Raw genomic sequence first — 19044 nt, forward strand, 5'->3', positions numbered from 1 at the left:
TGGAAACAAAGAAAAGCAAGCTCTTCTTTCTGAAGAGTGTGTAAGCAGTCTGTTTGACTTGCTCCTTCTTTTCCCATTTTTAATTCGTTGTGGTGAAATTTTCCTGCTTGCAAATGGACATCAATAGAGTAATTAATGGCCCGGAGGAGCCATACTAACGTGTACAAAGAGGGCTCATGTTCCAAGAATCAATTTCCAGATCCTCAAGTCAAGACTTGGGCACAGTAAACACCGATCATAAAAGAGATGGTAGAATTCTGACAGTGTTTAACGAAGGCTTTAAAAAGTATCCAGTTTCATAGCTGTGAAATATACCAAACTCATCTCATGAGGAAGGGAAGATCAAAGAAAAGGGCGATTCAAAAAAAGAATCTTGTTTTTCTCTCTCATGCATGAGAGAGAGAGCGCACAAGCACATTTAACATGGAGGCAGTGGTTACACCAGCCCCACCCTTCAGAGAACTGGGGTAACTATGGTAACTGTTTGGAAGGTTTAAATTCTAGAACTGTTGGTTGAATTTGCAGTAACTCTCCGGAGGGAGAGCTGTGAACTTCAAGAGCTGAATGGTTCCTTCTCTGGGGAGTTAGCAACCTTTTCAGGGAAAAAAAAAAAAAAAAAAAAAAAGAACCCCAAAAAACTAAAAAGACAAAAAACAACAGCAACAACAAAAAACAAAACCCAGCTAATTTCTGTGGAGAGGAGAGAGCCCTGTGCCACCACGCATCTTTGTGTTCCTGGAAATTTGCCTTTCTTTCTTCCTTTCTTTCCTTTCTTTCTTTTCCTTTTTATTAAAAACAATTCCAGCTGGGCGTGGTGGCGCATGCATTTAATCCTAGCACTTGGGAGGCAGAGGCAGGTGGATCGCTGTGAGTTCAAGGCCAGCCTAGTCTACAAAGCGAATCCAGAGCAGCCAAAGCTACACAAGAGAAACCCTGTCTCCAAAAACCAAATAAATAAACATCCCTCTTCCCTCTGTCTCCTCACCCCGTGTGTGTGTGTGTGTGTGTGTGTGTGTGTGTGTGTGTGTGTGTGACAGTGACAGTAACTGTGGGAGTGGGAAGGTCCCTCCTTCTACTGTCTTGGGGATTGGTCGGCTCCTAAGTGGGCACCTGTACCCGCTCAGCCATGTGGCCAGTCCTTGTCCTCCTTGTAATATTCAAGGAAAAAGGTACTTTGGGGATATACAGGTGAAACTGAGCAGGACTGCCAAATTCTTCTTTGTACGTACATATCTTTTAAGGGTAATGAAATAGGGACGGTTTTCTCAAAAGAAGCAATCTCATTAACATGTCAGGGAAGAACATGGCGGCAATTTAAAATTCCCACATTTCTCTAATAAAAGCAATGGCTATTGCAGCACAGGCGGGGAGGTGGGGGTGGCGGGGAGTGGTGGCAAAGGAGGGAGCGTATACTTACAACAAGTCCTTACCTTTCTTGCAATTTCCTGAGTTTCTCGGGGTCTGCCTTTATCTCTGTGGCCCCCTTTTCATCCATGACACCAACACTGGTCCCATTATCATTTTGATTTGGAAAATCAGACACTGCAAAGAAAGTAAAGGGCATGTTTTCCTGCAGGGGCCCAGGCACATAGAAATGGCCTTGTAAAGGTCTTCTTGTAGGCGAGCTGGGAGAGTCCCCCAACGCCATGCTGCCTTGAGGGTTGGATAGGAGGTCTTCTGCCAGTAATGGCGACCTCTGGGCTGGGCTTGTGGAAGCTGTCTCCTCTGCGTCTCTGATGTCATCGTTGCAGTTTTCAGCGGTGGCCAATGGATTTCTGTTTCTGATAGGTGAGAGTGGCCGGCGTACATTGAACCTTAGGTTTTCCTCCAAGTCTGAATTGGGGACTAGGACAGACGACATGGGCAAGCTTGCTGGGACGTCGTCTATCAGAGTGGAGTGCAGCACTGATCTGTGAGTGTTATAAGATGCATTCATGGATGACCTTGGAGCTGTGGGTCTCCCAGAGAGTAAGCAGTCGAACGAATTCCTTGAACCATTTAAGTAATTTTGCCAGTCTCTCTCATAATTGTGAATAGCAGACCTGTCTTCCACAGGACTGTCGCTGGGTACATCTTCGGCACCGACTCGATTGATGTCATCAGAGTTGGTGTCCTGTGGAAGAGCGGTCTTCTCGTCTTCTTGGTCCCCACCGGGATTCTCTTTATCCGACTCCCCCAGTAGCGTGGTATCTTGGAGCATCCTTTGCCCAGCAGAAGTTGGCTTTGTTGCTAACTCAATGGTACTGCTTTTTCTTGAAGACCCAGGACTGGGCTCATTCCATCTTCGAGAATTTCCTCTGAGATTTTCAGCATTTCCCTCAACATTTTTACTTTGAGTGGCTGACGCCCCAAGAAATCGGCTTCTCTTTTGGCTAGGAGGAGAGCGCATCCCAAGCAGCAGAAGCTCTTCCTCCATGCGGGTTTCCTCTTCTGTGTCATAGTTTTCTTGTTCACTGTTTAATGACAATACAGAGTAGAAATCTTCGTCGTGGAAACTAAATGGTGCCCTTCTTGGTCCTACCACTGTGGCAGGGAGGGATGGAGGTCCCCAGGGCTCAGTCAGCACTTGAGAACCATTTGGTGGCTGGAAGGCTTGTGAGAGGGCAGCGTGGGGCTCAGTCTGGGGGTGAGCACTTGGGTCTCCTTTTCTCTGTCTCTCCAGGGGCTTCCCGGCCATTCTCATGAACTGTGAGGGCGTGGCTAAGCTTCTTTTCTCTCGAGCTGGCTTCTTTAGCTTTGTCTCATTTGGACACATCAGGCTTTCTTGTTGGACAGTCAGATCTGTGTTGAGAAGAGATAAATTCCGTTAAAAGCACCCATGGGAGAAAGCCCCACTCTGCTAAGCATGATAGCCAACCAAAGGCAACAGCAACAAAAAAGGCTCCGGAGAAATAAAATTCAGGCAGCCCGAGGGCAGGAGGTACCAGAAGCATGGGAGGGAAACCCACCTTTACTGCCTCTGGACTCTCCTTTTTGGAGTTCACACCTGCAGCACTCACACCTGTGAGTTCCTGACATGGGTGGGTTTAACATCTGTGGCCCTCACACTTGTGAGTCTGCCTGTGAGTGGGTTCACATCTGTGGCCTTCACACCTGTGAGTTCACACGTGAGTGAGTTCACCTGTGGCCCTCACACCTGTGAGTCCGCATGTGTGTGGGTTCACATTTATGGCACCCAGACAGGTTCAGGAGAGGGGGGGATCTTCGAGAAGATTGGTACAGCTGCTCAGTCAAGGATGGCTATACATCTCTGTACTTACGGAGAAAGAAAGGAAGCGATGTGGGAGTGACTTCTACAAAACCTTTCTCACCCTGACATTCCTATTTCACTCACAGCTTTTCAAAAACACAAGAAAAGTACAGTTTTATTTTGATAGACTGGAAAGAAGGTCCTAGAAGCTAGTGCCCAGGTACACAATGATTGGGATCAAGTTTGCTATTTAATGTAAATAAAAGTTATAAAGCTCCCAGGAAATTATCATCTCTTCTTTGCTATTGGCTCCTAGTAGACAAATAACTCCTAGCTGCCACGGAATCTCTACCTCTGGGTTATAAGGTGTGAGGAGATGGGGGCAGAAGGGCCCGGTAGTTTATCCAGTGAGGGGGACCTTCTATCAGTGAGACCATGTATTTGCAACTTAGCTTTGTGGGGCTGACGGGGGTGGCTCAGACCGTAGGGAGCTTGCCAGAGGCCTGGATTGGATCACAGGGACTCAAGGAAAGCTGTGGGGTGTGGTGGCACACACATGTAATCCCAGAACTGGGGAGGAGCAGATGGGAGGATCCCTGGGCTCACCAGCCAGCCAGCCTCGCTGAACTGGTAAGCTCCAGACTATAAGGCCTATAAGACAGATAGTGCACTCACACCACATGCTCTCACAGAGGGTACCAAGGTTAGGGGAAGGTCCCATGATGTGCCCCAAATCATATTCCTAGCAAGTGATGTAAGCATCAAGCGTGTGAACCAAGGCCTTCTGGGGCTTTTGCTCTTTACCACTGCCCTGGGCAATGCCTAAGAACTTCTGCCGGCTTTGCCATTTCCTCACCGAACCAGTGGGCTCTATTGGGATGCATGCCTGTGGTTAAGGTTTTCCACCCCCCCCCCCCCCGTGGGTAAAAAGTTGAAAGTGCTTTTCTGATTCCATTTCTCCTTCCTCCCTACTGACGTGGCTGACCCTCTTTGTGCCCCTCTCTGCTCCTCTGCAGATCTGATGAAGCGCGGCTGTCCTTATCAGTTCGCCTGTTGAGTGGACAGGATACCACGGGGTGCAAAGGCTCTTGATAACTGCTCTGCTGGGGGAAATGCAAATCCGCTGAGCAGCCGGCTGGGCTGGGGCCAAGTCAATACCGCCTTTAATTGAGGTGCCTTGCAGGGGAGCCACAGCTCGGCTCACTAATGTCCTAATACTCTCTAAGCTTCTTTTATTGGTAGCTGCATGGGACACTTGGCGACACAGTGCGAATCTTTACTCATCAGTCCTTCCAGAAATCAGTTAAACTGTCCTACTGGGCCCCTCGTGGGGCTTATAAACCCCAGCAAGAGATGTGTCAACAATTCAAGGACGAATTGGCTGTGTCTGAACTGGAGTAGATTTGGATGCCCAACCAACAGGGTACTGGGTTGATTCGTGTTTGAGGAACTAGTGCTATCTAGGATACAGCCAATGGAATTCTGATGTGTGTGCGTGCGTGCGTGCGTGTGTGTGTGTGCATGCGTGTGTGTGTGTGTGTGTGTGTGTGTGTGTGTGTGTGTGTGTGTGTATGGAGGCTAGGGGGCACCTTAGGTGCTGTCCACTTTTTTTAAAAAGGCAGATTAGATTCTCTTACTTGGCCTGGAGCTTCAGGGATCTGTCTGTCTCTACTTCCCCAGCCCTGGGATTAAAAGTATGTGTCCCCACACCTGTTTTTGTTGGTTGGTTTGTTACTTTTTGTGTGTTTTCCTCACACTCGTTCTTGGGATTGAACTCAGGTCTCCATGACTGCAAGTGAAACACTTTCCCACTGACCTCCTTCTTTCTATTTTTTAAAAGAAGAAAAGCGACACAGGCAATATGATGGATCTTTTCGATCATTTCTCATTCTGACCTTGAAAAGGGTCTCCAAAATTAAACAGTGCTGCCCCGAGCCACCTCCTCTCTCTGAACACACCCCTCTGTGACATGCTGAGGAGCTGCCCTGGAGCCAACAGTCCAGGTGGCTCGGCCTTCAGTGGGCAGGATGAGAGAAATCACTGGGTGGCTTCTGAAACACATCTTGTGGAGACCCACGGACAGACGCTGTCTGTCGTGGTGTGACAGGGGCCTCTGAGGCAGGAGCTATCTCAGCTATGTGCTATGCTGCTGAGGCTTCCTTAGGCACACCCGGGACAGTGTCACCACACTTCCTTGTCACCAAATCTCCTTCCTCTTTAAAATCCAAGCAGAGTATCATGTAATTGTGTGTGTGCGTGTGTGTGTCTGTCTGTGTGTGCGTGTGTGTGTCTGTCTGTGTGTGTGCCTGTATGTATATGTGTGTGTATGTGTGTGTGTCTGTATATATGTGTATGTGTGTGTGTATGTATGTAAGTGTGTGTCTGTCTGTATGTGTTTGTGTGTGTCTGTGTGTGTATATCTGTATGTATATGTGTTTGTGCGCGCACGCGCGCGCGTGTGTCTGTGTTTCACTATGGGCTGGGAATAAACACTCAATTGGTATGCCAGGGCTGTGCTATTCATAGCCCTGGCCTTGTAGCTGCTGGATGCTTCTCTGAGGCCCTGCTTTGGCCCCAGCCTGTTTGCTATGCCTTTGGCCTTAGATTTCCTTTTGGACTTCACCAGACTGTCCTGGATTCTAATAATATATTTTTTTCTTTTTTCCTTTTCCCCTCCTTTTGGTTTATAAATGTGGCCCATGACCCTTGGTGAGAGCTCGGGGATGGTAGAAGATGAGCTGGTCCAAGGCTCCCATAAGCAAGAGCCCAGTGGGGAGTTGCTCAGGTGCTGGACTTCAGGGTGTGTTGAGAACTCAGCACCCCCATGTTATCTTGACCCTGCAATAGAGCCGTGGCTCAGAGTTTGGACACTAAGTAAAGTACCTGAGGTGGAAATATGTGTTGTGGTTTACCACAGGCCTCAAAACCCATTTCGTATTTCATTTCCCATACCCACCCCCTCCCTGAAGACGTGTAACCCTTATCTAGAGGCATTGTTTAAAACAAACAAACAAACAAACAAAAACAAAAAACCCAAAAGTGGCATTACTGCTGTACATACAAGTACATACTCTATTTTCTTTAAATATTTTGTTGTTGTTAGTTTTCAAGAATACTGTCATAATTATAGTGTAAAGTTACACTATGTGAATATGTCATAATGTCTCCAACTTTTCTCTTACTGCTGTGTATGTGCATATGCGGGGTGGTGTGTGTGTGTGTGTGTGTGTGTGTGTGTGTGTGTGTGTGCGTATCTGTATCTATATCTACATATGTCTTTGGGGGGGAGGGTGCACATCCATGAGTGTACATGTACATATGGAGGCCAGAGTTTGATGTCTGGTGTTGTACACAATTGCTCTCAATCTTATTTTATTTTTTGAGACAGGGTTTCTCTGTGTAGCCTTGACTGTCCTGGACTCTGCTTTGTAGACCAGGTTGGCCTCGAACTCACAACAATCTGCCTGCCTCTGACTCCCGAGTGCTGGAAATAAAGGCGTGTACCACCACACCCAACTCAACCTCATTTTTTAAAAACAGGGCTGTGGTGGTTTGATGAGAACAGCCTCCATAGTCTCCCATGTTTGAATGTTTGGTTCCCAGTTGGTGGAACTGTTTAGGAAGGATTAGGAGGTGTGGCCTTGTTGGAGAGGTGTGTCACTGTGAGTGGGCTTTGATTTTTTTTTTTTTGGTGGTTGGGGAGGCCATTGAGACAGGGTTTGTTTCTTTGTGTAGCCTTGGCTGTTCTGGAACTCACTCAGTAGACCAGACTGATCTTAGACTCAGTGATCTGCTTGCCTCTGCCTCCCGCAAGCTGGGTTTAAAGGTGTGCACCTCCACGCCTGAATGGGCTTTGATGTTTTAAGAGCCCACTCCAGGCCCACTCTCACACTTTCTGCCTCCTGCTCGTGGATCAGAATGTGAGCGCTCAGCTACTGCTCCAGCGCATGCCTGCCTGCCACCATGCTCCCCACTATGATGGTCATGGACTCACCCTCTGAAACTGTAAGTAAACCCCCAATTAAATGCTTTCTTTTATCCACTGGTCCATCTCTCAAACCCCTAAATGTTTTCTTTTGTAGGTTTCCATGGTCATAGCATCTCATCACAGCAAAAGGATAGTAACTGGGTCCTCATTGATTCAGCTAGGCTAAGTGGCCAGCAAGCTCCTGGGGCCTGCCTATTTCCACAGGCCCCTCACCAGCACTGAGATCACAGATAGATGCCACTATAACCCACGTTTTTTATGTGGGTTCTGAGGGAGAGAACTCAGGTCCTTCTGATCTAGCTCCCCAGCATGTGTGTGCATATGTGCATAAGTGCACACACAGACACACACACACACACACACACACTTTCTTTTTCTTGTTTTGAGGCTTTTGTACCACGTATCACACTGTGGTGATAGCCTTGCTCACTTCTCTTTGACAGCTTGTCCTCTTATCTTCCTTTTATTGATTGATGGAAGTGGAATTGCCAGGTAGAAAGGTATGGGCCTTCCAGAGGCTTTGGCACACATTGCCAAATTCCCTTGCAGACAGTTTGCACCACACTGCCCTCCAGGTGGGACAGGAAGGTATCTCTGTCATAGCAGGATCATCAGCCATCTGTGTCGCTAGCATCTGGCACAACAGTGCCCGGGAAGGCTTATTGTCACTTTCCTGCCAGCATCAACTATGATTTTAGAACCACAGCCGATTTGGTAGGCTGACTTTAACTCACACGTGAACTTATTGTGGCTGCACTTAAAACACGTTTATCAGTCTCCTGGACTCCTGTGAAATTGTCTGCTATGTTCCCTCCTTCCATTCTGTGTTTACATGTGATTTAAAAAAAAAAACAACTTGATTTTTCAGAGCTTCTGTATATTATCTTGGTCACACCAGTACCAAGTCTCTCCCCAGGATGGTTCACATCACTGGCTCATCAAAGGAACTGAGGGAACGCTACAACTGGGGGACGATGAGGAGCCCCACTATAATAGAAAGCTGGAACAAACCCCTAATGGACCCTGATGTAAAGGAAGACATATCCTGGGTACTGGTGGAGGCTTATATAAACTGTTTCACTCATGGAAAACCTCAGTTTCCAATTGTATATTAAAATTTATTGACGGCCATTGGGGAGATGGCAGCTAGGTGCGAGCAATCATTTTGTGCCTTCTCTGTGGGCCTACTGTGTGCCCAGCACTGGTCTGTGTTTTATTTTACTTAGTCATTGTGATAGTCAGCAAAGTAGGATTCTCCACCCTTCTTTTAAGGAGAGAGAGAGCTGGAGTCTGGAGGGGCCATGTGACCGCCCAGGACCCCACTGTTCAGAGGACAAGGGGAATTAAGGGTTTTAGAGTTGTAGACTGCTCCAAGGCTTATGCCTTTTGCTCCTGGAGGCCCCTGAGGACAGGCTGCCATTACAGGCTCACCTGTACTCCAGTTGCCCCCAGTTGCTGGTCATGCAAGCACCCGTAGGTTGTACATGCATCCACCGCCATGTTTAAGTAGATGTCATTTAAGCTGGAAGGCTGCTGCGTTTGGTTGGTAACAAGGTGTGGAAGGCTGTCTGTGGCATGCCACGTTCTTAAGAGTCCTAAGGAGGCGCCACTGCAGGAGTGGGTGGCAGTGTTAGCTGGGGGCATAGTGTGAGCCTTTGGATGCCAGCTCAGGCCCGAAACTTGGAGAGGAAGGCTCCACTAAGCCAAGCCTTTGAAATGAAGCCGGCTCTCCTTTTGAAGCTATTTCTTACACATTAAAAGATCTTGCTGGCGTGGCCACCTTGGAATCACAAGGGAAAAGCTCCCTGAGGGAGGTGGGCAGTCTGCCACCCACGGACATCAGTCTTCCTTTCCCTGATGTCTGTGGGCATTACAGCTCGGTGGGACCTCCCCAGAACTGCCGGCTTCATCTCCACCCACTCCAGGCCCCGAGTCCACTCAAAAGCGTGCAGTCATTCTCAGAGTGGAAGAGAAGAGAGAAATAAAAGATCAACCCCACCCACCCCTTTCCCCGGCGGTCTTTCTTGGAGAAAAGAAAAATAAACCTGTTATCAGAGCGTTCAATTTTGAACCCCTCATGTATTTCACTTCAGGGTAACTCTCCAACTCAGAAACGCAAAGATGATGAAAAGCCACAAGAAATCCACAAGGTCCCAGCACGTGCCAGTGCTCCCTGAGGACCAGGGTGGCAGCCGCAGCTCTTACCTGCTCCCAGGAGTGCTGGTGCCGTTGCTGACAGCTGTGGTCTCTGTCTGCTTCTCTGCCCAGACGCTCTTGGGCTGTGCATTTCTGGGCTGACTGTCAATCTCCCCAGATTTGGCCTCCTCTTCCTTGATAAAATCTTTGGTACTTGTGATGCTGAAAGGTGCAAAAGTTTTTCAATAACTTTTTTTTTTTTAAACAGACAAATACTTTCTGTATTAAAAAAAATCACCAAAGAAGGTGGTGTGTTTGTGGGGGTCGGGGGGGGGAGGTGTTGTAGGGTTAAAATCATCGAGCCAAGGGTTCAGAGAAGAGAGGAGTAATGTAGTCTGAACGCTTTGTAGCCATGAAAGCGTTGGCACATCTCTCCAAGCCTCAGTTTCCCTACCAGGAAAATGAAAATATTATGACTATTTCACAAGGCTTCATAAAAATCTGTGATTTCTGCAGCAGGGAGTACAAGGGATTTTTTTCGTTTATCACTTAAAGGAAAAAAAAAAAAAGATTGATGCGTATGCATATGGGCCTTTGCGGTGCCCAGGGAGGCCAGGAAGAGGTGTCAGATGCCCAGGAACTGGGCTTACAGCTTGTGAGCCACTTGATGTGTTTGCTGGGAATCGAACTTGTGTCCTCTGGGAGGTCATCAAGTGCTCTTAACAGCTGAGCCATCTCTCCAGCTCCTCTTTCCTTTTTACTATAAAGCTTCTATCTTCCTATTCATAGGTGCTGCTGCTGTTGAGGAGGCTCTCGGGGATACAAAATGGTTACACTCCCCCCGGAACTCAACAGGGTCTGGATCATCTTTTGAAGGGGCGTGTCTCTACCTACTTATTGTACACTTAGCATCAAACATGACCTGTAAGAAGGTGCCAAGCACATGCCCACTCACCTCCATGAAAGACGACGGTGACACCCCCGCCATGGACCAAGTCCCCCAGGGAACACTTTCTCATAATTCTCATTTGGAAGCAGGTTTCTAGTTGGCATGTATGACCGCACATGCATTTCGAGTGGCTGCACATGTATCTAGCATCGGTGCACGTGAGTGTGGGAGGAGTTTATTTTCCAAGCATCTCCACAAGTTCTTGGGCTCACACGGCAGTTAAATCATCAACATCTGCACTACATCCCCCAAGGGAATTTTCCTGGCTCATCCCCGTTTTGAAGACTGGGATAGTTCATAAATAGATGTAGCCAGCAGGCAGCACAGGGGTGAGGCTGGGACAGACCCCTGGCTGGTGTGCGAGAGCCCAGGCTTTCTTGGCACGTGAGGACAACTGGATTTACGTTCCTGAGTGTAGTCTGTGGTTACAGGAATAGTTTCCACACAGACACAGGAAGGCATGAGAGTTCTCCTTCGCATCCTCTGAGACCCAGCTGAATCCAGCGATATGGCCAACTCATTTCTGACCGGCCCCAGGAGAAGGTGGTGGTGGGTCTATGCCTCAAGGCAGAGAGGGGGTATTGCCTCTCAGGGAACTTCCTGGAGAACAGAGCTGATGGTGGCACTGGGTCAACTTAGGGCAAATAAATGCTGTGGCTGTAGCCAGAGAGGGGGAGGAAAAGTTCCCTAGAAACTTAGAGCGTGTCCCTTGGAGAGCGTGGGGGTTGTGATGACACTTGATGTCTCTGAGAGGGGGGTGGGAAGGGAAGGGTGGTGCGAGGGAGGATGCACTGCCTCTGGTAGAGCGTCTCAGCATCCGGAGTTGTTGTGCTGACTGAAGCCAGAGGCTCCTGCCTCACCAGAGGGCCTGTCCCTCTTTTCAGCCCTTGGAGATCAAGATCTGCTTCTCCCCTCTCAGCCAACAGAGGCAGAAGCTGTGGCATTCTTTTAATTATGATGGGCAGATCTGGGCCCAGGCGTCCTGCTCAAACTATGGCACCAGCCAAGGATAATACGTGCAGTAAACTTCAAACTCCTACCCAGATCTAGCCAATAGACAGGACATTCTCCACAGTTGAGTGGAGAGTGGAGACTGACTTTCACATGAACTCTGGTGCCCCATATTTGACCATGTCCTCTTGATGGGGAAATCTGATGACACTCAGAGGAAGGACAGCAGGCTACCAAGAAGAGACTTAATACTCTATGAGCATATACAGGGTGAGGAGGTCCCCCTCAGTCACAGTCATAGAGGAGGGGAGTAGGGGGAAAGCAGGAGGGAGGAAGGAATGGGAGGATACAAGTGATGGGATAACAATTTAGATATAATATGAATAAAGTAATAAATATATCTATATATAAAGAATGAATATGTAAGTAAACTGTAAACTATTTGACAATGACACTAAAATTAAAAGAATTGTAAAGAAACACACACACACACACAAAGTTTGCTTAAAACTGTAATGGTTGTCGTGTGTGTGTGTGTGTGTGTGTGTGTGTGTGTGTGTGTGTGTAAGAGACAGAACTGAAGCAAGGGGCAGGCCTGGGCACAGGCCAAGTCCAGTAGGTTGGGACCTGGCCCAAGGTCCTGGAGAGCTTTCTTTGTGCTTGTCAGCAGAACAGTTGGCCATCCTCCACATCCCGGGAGGGAGAATGCCACGCAGCCCTGACACCCGCGCTTTGCTCCATCCACATCGCTCTGGGGATTGAGCCTTCTTTCCACGGGGCCGCTCCTCCCCAGCCAGCATCAACCCAAGATCCTTCAGGTCTGGCTTTCTGTTTGCCAAGTGCTTTGATTCTACCTGTTCTAGAGCCCTTATTCCTGGTTTTGAATAACCTGTAATATTTAAATATTGGAAACTTCTTTAATTTTTTTCTCCTTCAGTAGACTGTAGATTCCTTAAGGAAACTGGTCTTAGCCAGCCTGCATGTTGCATGTTATGGTCCAAGACTAATGACAATTGTCTAGAATGACTGGCAGGACATAAGAAGATACCTTCAGCCCAAACTATGGGGAACTTTAAAATTAGAATTAATTTTTTTTTTCCGAGACAGGATTTCTCTTTGTAGCCTTGGGCTGTCCTAGACTCACTTTGTAGGCCAGGCTGGCCTCGAACTCATAGCAGTCCACCTGCCTCTGCCTCCCGAGTGCTGGGATTACAGGCGTGTGCCACCACGCCCGGCTCTAGAATTAATTTTTAAATCAAAAGCACTCATTGATCAGAAAGCCTCCCCCCCCCAACCTCAGGGCATCGGATCTCTTAAGCAATTTCCCAAACTATTATTTTTTTATTAAATTCTTAACAAACTAAAGTAATGAAGCTGATCATTTGGGGCTGGAGAGACGATTCAGTGGTTAAGAATACTAACTGCTCTTGCAGAGGACCTGGGTCTGGTCCCCAGCACCCACGTTAGGAACCTCACAGCCATGTGTAACTTGGGTTTCAGGGAACTGACACCTTTTCTGGCCTTTGTGGACACCTACATTACATGGTATGCATAAACTCTTATACACGCGCGCGTGTGCGTGTGCACATACACACACACAAGACTGAACACCTAAGAGATTGTTTTACCAGGCCTACTGGTGAGAAGCCAAGCACTGTTAGTAGAGGCAGTTTGAACCTCATTTTCTGCAGCTGTACAATGGGATTCTTCTTGTTAGGTAATGTAATGTTTAGCAATAGTATACATGCATGGCCTGACTCAGTATCCGGTGCCTATTAGCTTCTAAACCCGGCGGATGTTTCATTCGTAAAGCATGAAATGCCTCTACCAGTGGTAAACTGGAAGCCATTTCCACAAGAGCACTGAAACTCGCTGCTACAGAGGTTGCACAGGTTAATAGTTTACTCAGCGGCTGCCGCTCTTGTGTGGTTCTTGTTGATTTCTCTCCTACATGCTTCTTGTTAAAAAAAAAAAAAAAATCCAAAAGGCAAATAGCAACTCCTTTTATTATAATTTGGCCATATGATAATTTGGGGGTTCACAAGGATGAGTAAGACATCTTGGTCATGACCTTCAGGGCTATGGTCTAAGATGGCTGCACTGTGGACGCCTTGAGATCTGGAAGAAAGCAAACTCACGGGAGATGTCTTCTCTGCCACATGTACTTATGGTCGCAAAGGAGGAGAGCTCAACAATACGTCTGTGTACATAGATTTAAGAGTTTCAGATGCCATGTGGACCATGTTCTTATGTGAGCAGACTGCTGGGACCTTTTAAGCAGGGGCCTCATGACAGCACGGTGCATGCGTTAATCATGGAGGAAATCTAAGCCACAGATAGCTCTCCTGGGAGACGGGCCTTCCTCATGATGGCAAAGAGGAGAAGTTGTTTGCCAGGGAACTCTGTGTCTTGTCTGCCAGTTGATTTGGGGAAGCGTGTCGTTTGTTCTGGACAATATAGAGCCCATGCCTTCTTCCTGAGTCCAAGCATCCAAGAGCCCAGAAACCAAACAGCTGTTATGTGAAAGGTTTCCGCCTCATTTTTTTGTTTGTTTGTTTTTGTTTTTTGTTTTGATACTGCTGGGGAATTGTCATGGGTAACAGTTCATAATTCGATCAGGAAAGGGAAAAAGTAGAAGTCCCATATTTATACAAGACCCTGACAACTGAGAATCAAGTCCTGTCAAGTGGCCATGTTGAGTCCAGGCACCTGAGAACTGTCTGCTTCCTCTCGTCTCATCTGCTGTACACAGACACGGCTTGTCGGGCACACTGAAAACAACCCAAGAGAGGAAAATAGATTCCTGAACCTCTGTCTCTCCCACTCCTCCCTTCACTGCTATCCCTGGTGCCCACGATGGGCCAAGATTCCGTCACCAGACGCCTCTTCGGAAAGCTTATTGCTCCGTTTGGCTCATGGGAAGAATTACAGCTTTGCTGCATGCGCCGAAGTCGCCTGGGTTTAATAGGCAGCTTTCTGTACAGCACAAATAATAGGTCGCGTCTATTTGCCTATTTGAGTGTGCTAGAAGTGTGTGCTGTCTCACATACCCAGAGGAGATTTTAATTAAAGCCTAATTATGTACCATAAATATGTTTTATTTTGGAACTCGGGAGGTGGGGTTTTTTGATTTTAGCAAATGCAAAGCCTAATAAGTAGGCAGGAAAGAGAACCATAAATACCAACTGCGCCCTTTAATTCATCCCTCTTCAGCATGGTCCTGCCTGGATTTTTTTCAGTTTCAGCCTGTGTGCTTTCAGAGCTGCTGGCCTGGCATCACCCTCTCAGGGTAGCCTTGGCCAAGGGTATCATCAGACCAGACCCAGAAGAGCCTGTCGGTCTGTGAAGGTGACGTTCCAAAGAGTGTCTGACGCGAGGGTTCAGAAACCAGAGGCATCGCCAGAGACAATGGGATTTTATTGGTCGTTCATTCCTTTATCATTAGTAGATGCTCATCTCAAGGAAAGTGTCAGCGCGGGCTTCCTCCTCCTGCCCCCTGCACTCACACTCCCTGGTGTTGCTCTGGCCTTAGCTCCTGTCCACCTGCCTTCTGCTGTCCCCCTGTCCCTGACTCTTCTGTGCTGTGTGCCTTGCTGGGGGTGACTTACCACATGAGGTAAATTTTACTGGGCCTTCTGGGGCCTGGTAGGCACAGCACAGGGGTCTCGGCTGGAGTCGGTTGGGAGACAGGGAAGTAGCAGAGGGACGCTGGAGACCCGATCAAGGGGCTTGGCAGGCCTGAGGGCGGGCTGGTAAAGGTGGGGAAGACGATGGGAGGGTGGGAATGGGAGGGGCCCTGGACCCCTTGGGTGGCAGGTGGAACTAGAGGCAGGAGGAGACAGCAGTAACTGGTGTTGGGCTGCAGGACGGGGGAGAAAGCAAAGACGGAGCAGTAAGGGGAATATTCAACACAGAACAGGGGGTGCTCGCTGCTGTCACCTGCACAAAAGAAAGAGAGCAATCAGGAAGCAGCACTCACGGGAAAAGGACATTTAAAAAAAAAAAAAAAGGTCTGTGAATGAATGAAAACTCCAGAAAAAAGGAGGTTCTTTTGGGGTGGGAGTGATGTGTCTGGTGTCACGGGTACAATTGGACCTGGCCTCCTGCCCAGAAGGCATCTTGCTCAGGTTTGAGTCATACAGGAGTGAGCCATTCAAAGTGGTATCACCTTCAAACCATTTCCAGGTAGTGGGTTCACGCAGCCCTGGCAGATGTAGGCAAGTGCTTCCCAGGCAAGCTCCTCAGAGTGTCCCGAGGCAGCCGTGTGGAAGCTTCTGCTGTGTTCTTATCTCCCACAGCCAGCCAAATGGGCTGCTCTGGCAGCAACAGATGGTGGCTTGCAGGGTCTCCCTTCCAGAAAGTTCTCTCCCCTGGTTCTCCAGCTGCCCGCCCCTGGTAGGAGGCTGCGATCATGCCCTAGCCTGGCCTTTCTGCTGCACAGGGTTAGCTGGGGAAAGGAGAGAGGCGGAGAGATCCTGGTGGGATCACAGGGACAGAAAAGAACCAGAGGATGGGCAGAAGGCAGGTGGACCAGAGAGGGATCCAAGTGAAATTAATGACTTGCTCACTAACCTCACACTCTAACTGCCAACCTCACCGGAGGCAGTGTGTGTGTGCCTGGTGGCATCAGGGTTCAGAGTGACTCCCTCATGTCTGCCACCAGCCAGCTAGGTCACCTTGAATCAATGGCTTATATTCTCAGAACCTGTTTCCTCATCTACAGTCCAAGGCAGGCGGCTTGTGCTGTCTGTAGCCTTGCTCCTCTCTAGACCAGCCTTGTGAACACTGCACGGGACTGTCTTAGAGATACAGTCTTAGCTCACACATACTCAAGCGACCCGTAAGTTTTAGTGTTTGGTGAGCCGGCCTGGGGGAAGGGTGCCTAACCCTCTGCCACGGGACTCCTCTGTGCACTTTGCTCAGGACAGTATTGAGCCTTCTGCTTTCTGACCGTCCTAGGGTTTCCATTAAAGCCCCTAAAGGTCTGCATGTTAATAGTTCAGGGCTCAGGATGGCACTACTTGGAGGCAGAGCCTTGTAGGAAGTCCTCGGGTCAATGGAACTATGTTCTCAAAGGGGGATTGTGGGACCCTGGTCCCTTCCTCCTTTGCTTTCAGACCATGAGGTAGCAGTTCTGTCCCCAACACCTGCTCCTACCACGATGTTGCGACCTCACCGAAGGCCCCAAAGCCACGGGTCCACATAACCTTGGGTTGAAACCTCAAAAACTATGAACCAAAATAAAACTTTGTAAACTTAAAAAATGCATCGTGTGTGTGTGTGTGTGTGTGTGTGTGTGTGTGTGTGTGTGTGTGTAGGTCAGAGAACAACTTGCAGGAGTCAGTTTTCTCCTTCCACCATGTGGGTCCTGGGGACCGAACTCGGGTCATCAGGCTTGGTGGCAAGTGTTCTTTTCCCCACTGAGCCAACTCACCGGCCCCCCAAATAAATGTTTTGTAAGTCAGCCACCTCCGGCATTTCATTATAACGATGTGAAGCTAACAGCTGGGATCTCCGTGAAGTAACTCCCCAAAGAGTCTTATCCCCAGACAACTTTGTGAAACGCTGCAGCTAAAATCAGTTCTGATTCTAAAATGAAGGATGAAAACTGTAACCATCTGATAGAAAACATCACCGACAGCGGAGGGTCTCAGTTTAGTAGAGGCCCAGGAGTGTCCGGTTAGGGAGGATTCAAATGCACGTTGTCCACGCCTAAGCGTCTATTGGAGCAGTTTGTAATTCTCACGTTTTCTCTATGCGCCTCCTTCGGTTGGCCTCCGCCACTTGCTCTCTAAGGTCCTTGGGTCCCAGTCCACAGGCTTCCTGACCCTTCCATGTCGCTGTCCAGGATCCACCTTGTGAAGATGACATTACAGAATGGTACCTCTTCTCTTCTTGCTTCCTGAGGTGTGGCGAGGCCACCTGCACTGTCTTGCTTTTCCTGGATGGATATTTGAGTTCTTCTTGATTTCTCTTTTTCTTCTGATCTACACAACTCGCTCACCAAGTTCTCCCAGGCTTACATCCTTAAACATTCCAACCCCTCTGTCCTACCTTCATTTCTGTTGCCACGATAAAACATCCTGAAACGACTCAGGGGGGACGGGTGTGTTTTGGCTCACATGTCGAGGCGGGTGATCGCATCATCATGGTCAAGAGCAGAGAGAGACGAATGCGCGTACGCTCACTTGGCTGCTTGCGTGTGCTCAGCTTGGCGTGACTCCCACGTCATTTGGGACCCAATGCCTAGGGAATGGTGCCTCTCACAGGGGGCTAGTGTTCCTACATCAAGGCAGCACCCCCCACCCGCAGACATACCTACAGGTTGACCTGACCCAGACAAGCCCTCACCGAGACTCTTCCGAGGTAATTCAAGGTTGTGCCAAGCTGACAGCTGATTCACCTCTTCCCTTTCTCTCAGTATTTGTTGGAGGTAAAGCCATTCTCCTGTGCCCTGGGATCCACTGACTGTACCACTCACTGGGTCTCTTGACTGCATCTGGCTTCCCTCCGTCTGACTGTCTCTTCCTTATCTTATAGCTACTGACAGTGTGAAGCTCACTAGGCTGGCTGTAGTATTCCTAAAAGTGCTGCATAAACAGGTGACGTCACTGACAAACCAACATACTTACAGCTTTTTATAACTAAGTCATACTGCCCCTCACATCTCAAACGAGTTTCTTTGGCCAAGCGGTGTTCTCATAGAGCTACCCACCCTAGGACCACAGGCCTCTAGAACTACTAGGAGTCGGCCTCCTAAGCTAGGGAACTACTGGGGACCAACATTTCCCTGAGGCGTAGCCAATACCCATCAACTGAACCCTTGTCTCCAACTGGTAAAGTGGGCAATGCTGCAGCCCCATCTTACTGGGGTCAGGGGGGTTGCTAGCTTGACATCTGTAGGGCTCTAAGGTAGAGCTGGCATTCTGAGCCATGATGTCACTACAGTCAGCAAGAATGGGCTGAGAATTAAGATGCTTTCCAAAAGGCCAGGAGGATTCATTTATATTGTTTGTTTGTTTGTTTGTTTTCTGGCTTACACAGACAGCTTGGAGACTTGTCGGGCATCAGCTGGACTTGCTGAGAAACTCATTAGCCTTGTCCTTTCTGAGAAAATCTTCAATAGCATTTACTTGCAAGGCAAATTATGAAGATTTTGGATTTGCCCTGAGATTCCTCTTCCACACTGCTCTTTAAATAAACATTTCCTAATCCAAAAGCAACCAAGGCTATTTTAGACTTTTATCTTTTAAAGCCGGAATTCACCGCTTTCGCTGAGTTTTACAAGAACAGGTCTTCAAGATAAGCCACGGTAAGGCACACTGGGTCTCGCGCCTCCTATCCCTCTGGATCTGGCAATGACGACCGGGGAACTTAATAATAAGTGCGGAGCGTTTCCGAACACTTGGCTGTGTTTTAAAGGGCAAGCTTTTGGAAGCAGGTTTCTAGGACCACATCCAGATGCCTTTTCCTGGAGCGTGACTAGAGGAGACTCTGTTCTGGCTCCAGGTGGAAACGGAGCAGGAGCTGGTTCGGTGGCTGAAGCACTGCAGGAGCCCAGGCTCCGGAACCATCGTGTCACAGTGACCTCTGGGTGCCTCGAGATGTCCAGGGGAGGAGACGCAGCTCCTTTCCAAGCCAGGCTAGGACTGGGAAAGGTCTCGGGGAAAGATGGGTCTTGGAAGCCCCACAGTCTCTCCGTGGGCCCTGTGTGCCCCTGGGCTTCTGGGGTCTGCCGATCGCTCTGTGTCTCATAGCATTCTGAACTGTTGTGCAGCCCTGCCAGGCTTATACCCCATTCTACGCCAGGGTCCATCCTTGAATGAGAAC

General features: G+C 48.6%; 1 protein-coding gene across 4 annotated transcripts in view; it reads right to left on the reverse strand.

Moving 5' to 3' along the window:
* The window catches only part of Marchf10 (membrane associated ring-CH-type finger 10), a 103175-nt gene that overhangs the window by 25328 nt on the left and 58803 nt on the right, over positions 1 to 19044 (reverse strand). For 3 of the 4 annotated variants that reach the window (XM_051158872.1, XM_051158870.1, XM_051158871.1), the window contains exons 5-6: positions 9384 to 9536; positions 1431 to 2781 (exon numbers count right to left, since the gene is read on the reverse strand). In XM_051158872.1, the coding sequence (XP_051014829.1) occupies positions 1431 to 2781; positions 9384 to 9536 (1504 nt within the window). Of the gene's footprint in view, positions 1 to 1430; positions 2782 to 9383; positions 9537 to 14620; positions 15154 to 19044 lie in introns of those variants that run through there. The other variant, XM_051158873.1, reaches the window with a different exon arrangement.

The sequence above is a fragment of the Acomys russatus genome, chromosome 16 (assembly GCF_903995435.1).
Source record: "Acomys russatus chromosome 16, mAcoRus1.1, whole genome shotgun sequence".
Taxonomy (NCBI): domain Eukaryota; kingdom Metazoa; phylum Chordata; class Mammalia; order Rodentia; family Muridae; genus Acomys; species Acomys russatus.